Source organism: Acanthisitta chloris, unplaced genomic scaffold, assembly GCF_000695815.1.
Source record: "Acanthisitta chloris isolate BGI_N310 unplaced genomic scaffold, ASM69581v1 scaffold9484, whole genome shotgun sequence".
NCBI classification, from domain to species: Eukaryota; Metazoa; Chordata; class Aves; order Passeriformes; family Acanthisittidae; genus Acanthisitta; species Acanthisitta chloris.
Genome location: NW_008668774.1, coordinates 29,667 through 34,885, shown reverse-complemented (window position 1 = coordinate 34,885; position 5,219 = coordinate 29,667). Strand labels below are relative to the sequence as shown.

Here is a 5,219-nt window from a genome sequence, read left to right as displayed (position 1 = left end):
GCGCCTCATCCGGCCGCGCGGGCACGCGGCTGCGGAGCAGGGGCCTGGGAGCCTCCACACCACCGTTGGGTGTCTGGCTGAGCCTGTCTGCAGAGCCAAGGGATAGAGGCACACGGGTCAGTTGTGCTCCGTGTCTGTCTCACTCCTCTCGCCGCGCTACTGACCCAGGGCAGGAGCTCTGCTCCGAGCCCACTTGGTGCAGCCAAAGGGCGATGCTCCTGCTCCCAGCTCAGGGAGCAAGGCCAGCCCCAACTGCATGAGCAGGCAATGGGTTTGGAGAGCAATCTGAATCAATCGTGGTTTGCCAGTGACATAAAGTACACTTGGAGAACACTCCGTAGTACACTTTATGCCTAAAACACCAACAGAGCACTGAAAACTGTAATGGAGAAAGACTTCCCATCTCTTTGGTGATGATAGGATCAGGGCATAGCTTGCAGTGCTCTTGGGCCTCCTGCAGCACAGAACCCCCAGCTCCCATCCTACCAACTCCCCATGCAGTTCCCTTTGCCTCTGGAGCCACGAAACCTCTCCTCAGGGTCTCTCCTAGGCACAGAGAAGCCTTGGCTGAGCCAGTGGAGCATGCAGCAGGTAGCAGAAAACCCCATACCCCACAGAGTCTGTCGTGTGACATGGTGCACCCCACGTATCACTGGGTTTTCTTGCCTTTCTCTCTGAGCAGCTCTGGGCCCTGGGAGGTGCAGCCCTGCTGCTGCTCCCTCCCTGGCTCCTGGATGGGAAGCAGGAGGGGAGAGGCAGGTAAGGCACCAGAGAACAGCCAGACTGACCTGCGTTCTCCTCCACAGAAGCACCAAAGAAGACAGGCCTTTCCCTCAGGGGCCGTTTGGAGATGGTGATGGGTTTGTGGCGCCGAGCAGCCACCCTGGGCGGGGGCACCGGGGGGGCACTGGTGTCCTCGGGGGGGCCAGAGTAGATCTGTAAAGACAACGTGTTCAGGGGCCTGGCACGGAGGGGCTGCTGCATCCCCTCCTGCCACGGGTGTCCACAGCCAGCACGGACACTGTCCCCACCACCACCACCACCACCACCGTCCCACCAGACCCTGATCCCGTCACTTCAGCTGCTCCTCCCTCGCTCCCTGGTGACACAGGGTGGCTGCTGCCTCATTGCCCATGAGGGTCTGCCCTGGGCAGGGCCAAGACATGCTTCTCACTCCAGAACACAAGGTCTGGGGTGCTCTCCCCACCTGGATCCAGAGGGACTTTGCTCTGGCAGAGCAGCCTGGGAGTTAAAAGCAGCAGCTTGTGTGTTGTTCAAACAGCAAAAGATTACCTGCAGGAGGACAATTTTTTGGAAACATCAACCTCATTCCTATATCCTGACTGGAATCCAATCAACCTCATTCCTACATCCTGACCAGAATCCAATCCTGGTTATTAAAGAAGCATCAAGTTCCCCATGGACACTTACACAGGTACCACAGAATGCTGTTTTCACAAGATGCTCTTCCATACCTGAACCCTAAGATAAGCCTCCACACATGGGTCTATTTAAGATGTGGGTGCTGCCTCTGCTTTGCTTCTAAATGAAAATCCAAGTTAAACAACCTGAAGGTACAAAGATGTTGACAGACCTTCACCTTTAGAAGGTTTGCACAGGGAAGGTATTTCAAGAGCAATCAACCCACTTAATTTAACCAGAGCACTGAAACATGAGCTGTGGAAACAGTAAGTATCTGCAAAGACTTCATGAATAGTTACTTCATCCTATAGCCTGCATTGTTCTTCCTCCAGACTCATCTGAGCTGTTTGCATAGGTGGGAGCTGCAGGGACTCTCAACTCCAAGACTAAACATACGAGCTCAGTCTAATAAATGTGACTAACTTAACCTTATTGCTGGAGAAATGAAGAGCAAGCAAAGGGACATCTGGCTTAATTAAAGCTGCCACCCCAGCTCTCCGAGGTGGCAGGCAATGGTGTGTTGGCTCAGCCCTCCCCGTGGGCTGTGCAGGGGGAGGACAGAGCCTCAGCTCCAAATCGAGCTGTGTCAGATCCCAGACACAAACCAGTCCCTGGATTTAACTTACAAAAAGCATTTGCAGAGTCCTACAATGGAATTTCTTCATGGAAAGGGCTGTCAGGCATTGGAAGGGGCTGCCCAAGGAGGTGATGGAGTCACCATCCCTGGAGGCATTGAAGGAACAACTGGATGTGGCACTCAGTGCTCTGTTCCAGTTGACAAGGTGGAGTTTGGTCACAGGTTGGACTCAAATATCTCTGAGGTCTTTTCCAGCCTCAATGATCCTGTGATCCTGTAATTGGCTTGTGTTTCCATGAGCCTCTGGTGTGCATGCTCAGAAGACTGTCTGAGTGCTTTCATCCCATGTCCAGGTTTCATATCCTGCCACCACAGCTGACTCCAACCCACTCCATCTGGTCCCACTCCCAACTGATCCCCATCTGGCTGCTCTGGCTCCACATCCCCTGTTCCAAGAACCTTGCTCTTCCAGCTTTGGCTGTCTCCTCCTTTCCCAAAGGGAGCTTTGCCCTTGCCCATGTGCTGCCCTGTGTGCTGGGAGCTGCCCCAGGCCCCTCACGGCAAACAGCACCCCTGGATGGCTCCACACCTTCCCTGCCCTTAAGGCACGAGAGAGGTTTGGACTCTGCAAACTCCTAGGAGAAGCTGAAGGACCAAACCCACTCCTTTGGAACCCAGGGCTGTCCCTAAGGAAGCATTCTGCTCCCTGCTTGGGATGCAAACACTGCTCAAGCTCTAACCACTCACAGCTCCTGCCATGCCCAGACACATGGACAAACCAAGCTGGTATCAGACAGCAGCAGGAGCAAGTGTGAGCACAGAGACAGTGGAGCATTCTGCTTTCCAGAGACAGAACTGCACACCACAAAGCTGTTGTCTGCACATGGACCCTCAGCACCAGCCCAGAAGCCCGAGCTGGACACACAGGCACAGATCCACGGAGGGCACGTAGGGCTGGAGCCTCTCCAGGCCGCTCTGCCATGCACAGAGCATGGCCCAACACCATGGGCACTGCACCAGCTGCAGCCTCCTCTGACTGGTCCACCCCAGGCAGCAGCTTCCTCAGACTCCCCACACCTAGATCTGAATGGATCACATCCACAGCTGAATTACTTTCATCAACCATTCAATATTTGTCTGCTCATGGCTTTTTCCCCTGATAGAATTGCTGTGGACTGTCTCATCTTGGACTGTGCCCATTAGAAGCAGCTCCGCTCTGCCCTAGCTCCTGTCTGGCACAGGAGAGCAAGAGGTGCTGTAATGTCCAGCCATGCAAAGGGGTTTGTCAGTAAAGATTCCCCTTAGTTAAACAGAAACAGCAAAACTGCCCAGGCTCAGTGTTTCCTTTGGGACCAGCTAACGGCAAGAGCGAGGACACCCCGGCCAGGAGTGCTCCCTGCCCGAGCCTCTCGGAGCAGGGTGTGCTGCCCACACAGCCCAGGATGCTCCAGGAAGAGCTGGAACTGCCGCAGGGCTCCCCTACCTTCCCAAAGTGCTCGATCAGGATCTCCACCACGATGTTCTGGAACTTGATGTTCATCATTGCCGCCACGGTGTCCTCCTGCGCCCGCATGAGGGTGGGCCCGAAGATCACCCCCATGTTGGACGGGGACATCAGGTTCTCCCGGCTGTGCTCACAGACACTGCAGACAGGAACAGGGAGAGTTTGGTCTGGCTTTGCCCAAAGAGATCTTATTCCAAGCAATACATGAACCAGGATACAGTAAGAAGCAGCCACCCAGTTTTGCTCATTGTGTTTCAGGAGAGCTTGTTTCCCAGCAGAGACAAACATGATGCAGCTCTGACACAGGTGTTTGGCTCGGGGCTGCTGGGGAGAGCAGCGTGCTGACAACATCTTCATTTGATCTCTTCCCACTCCCAGCCCCTCTAACTCTGCAGTGAAAAGGCATCTGCACAGCACACACACGCAAGGAATCATTTGGATCCCGTATCCTATTTATCCAGAGCAGACTTCAGGCTTTAATCTCCCCTCTCTCTGAAGGGACAGGATGGAATGCAGGGAGCACACTTGGGTGGTTTGCAGTCAGTCTCTGCACAGCCTCTGCTCCCTGAGAGGCACCAGTCAGTGCCAGAGGGCACAGCTCAGTGGGCACAGCAGCCTCCCAGACCTGCAGCAGGGTCTGAGCCTGGGCAGCCCCAGGGGTTGGCTGCACCACAAACCATCCAGGCGGGCTCTGCCTCAGCCAGAACTGCACCAGAGGGCAGAGTGATACAGATCATAGAATCACAGAATCAACTGGGTTGGAAAAGACCTCCAAGATCATCAAGTCCAACCCTACCATGGTTACTAGACCATGGCACTAAGTGCCACATCCAGTCTCAGCTTGAAAACCTCCAGGGATGGTGAAACCCTGGGCAGCACATTCCAATGCCTGATCACTCTCTCCATAAATTCCCCAGGGGACTGTGGTGGATAGTTTTGCAAACCTGACCCCCAAAAAAGGGCTTGTTCTGCTGATTCTATTATTGCCCTTTCTTTGCTTTAGAGCAGAACATGTGCTTACTTCACGAGGTGCTGGATGAGGAGCTCCAACATCTCCCTGTTCTTGTCAGGCAGTTTATAGACCAGTGCATGGATGGCTCCCAGCCTGTAGTCCAGGTTCTCGGATTCTGGAAAGCAGTAACACAAACAACAGCTTGTGCCCACCAGTTTTAAAGTAAATACACCAAGGAAAGCTAAAGCCAAGGAAACCTGTGGGAGCAGCTCCCTGTGCAGTGAGGGAGCGAGGGGGGCAGAGGGAAGGCAGATGTCACAACAGGCTGAGCACTGTGAGAAACCACATGAAGTGGAAAGAGGAAGAAATGGAGCTTGGAAGGGAGCTCAGGGCTGCACTCTGAGAGAGGCCAGGCATGGCCAGGTCCTCCCTTGGCACCCTCACCCCACACACCTGGGAGCTCACAGCCTCTCTCTGGGTGTCCTACGAGCCACAGAGCTCCAACACTGAGCAACACCTAAAACGTCCTGCAGGGAAAAAATTGAGTCCCTGACCCAAAGAGGTGACCCTTAGAAGCATAAATAACTGCGAAACAATAAAACACTGGGTGTGAGAAGAATGGCGAGGGGTGTGGGTGGCTGGGAAGCTCAGTGGTGCACGTTTCTGAGGGAAGGCAGGGAAGGGGTCAGGGTCCTGCCCATGCCCAGCCACCACGGGCTTAACCAGCTCTGACACTAATAAATCCTGGGCTTGAGCACCATCAG

At 54.4% G+C, this 5,219-nt stretch overlaps 1 protein-coding gene across 1 annotated transcript in view; it reads right to left on the bottom strand.

Moving 5' to 3' along the window:
• Window positions 1-788: 788 nt before the first annotated feature.
• OPHN1 (oligophrenin 1) overlaps window positions 789-5,219 on the bottom strand; it is a gene marked incomplete at both ends in the record, with an annotated part of 27,884 nt that continues 23,453 nt past the window's right edge. The window contains 3 exons of the mRNA XM_009073070.1: window positions 789-936; window positions 3,483-3,642; window positions 4,525-4,630. Coding sequence (XP_009071318.1) covers window positions 789-936; window positions 3,483-3,642; window positions 4,525-4,630 — 414 coding nt within the window. The remainder of the gene's footprint in view (window positions 937-3,482; window positions 3,643-4,524; window positions 4,631-5,219) is intronic.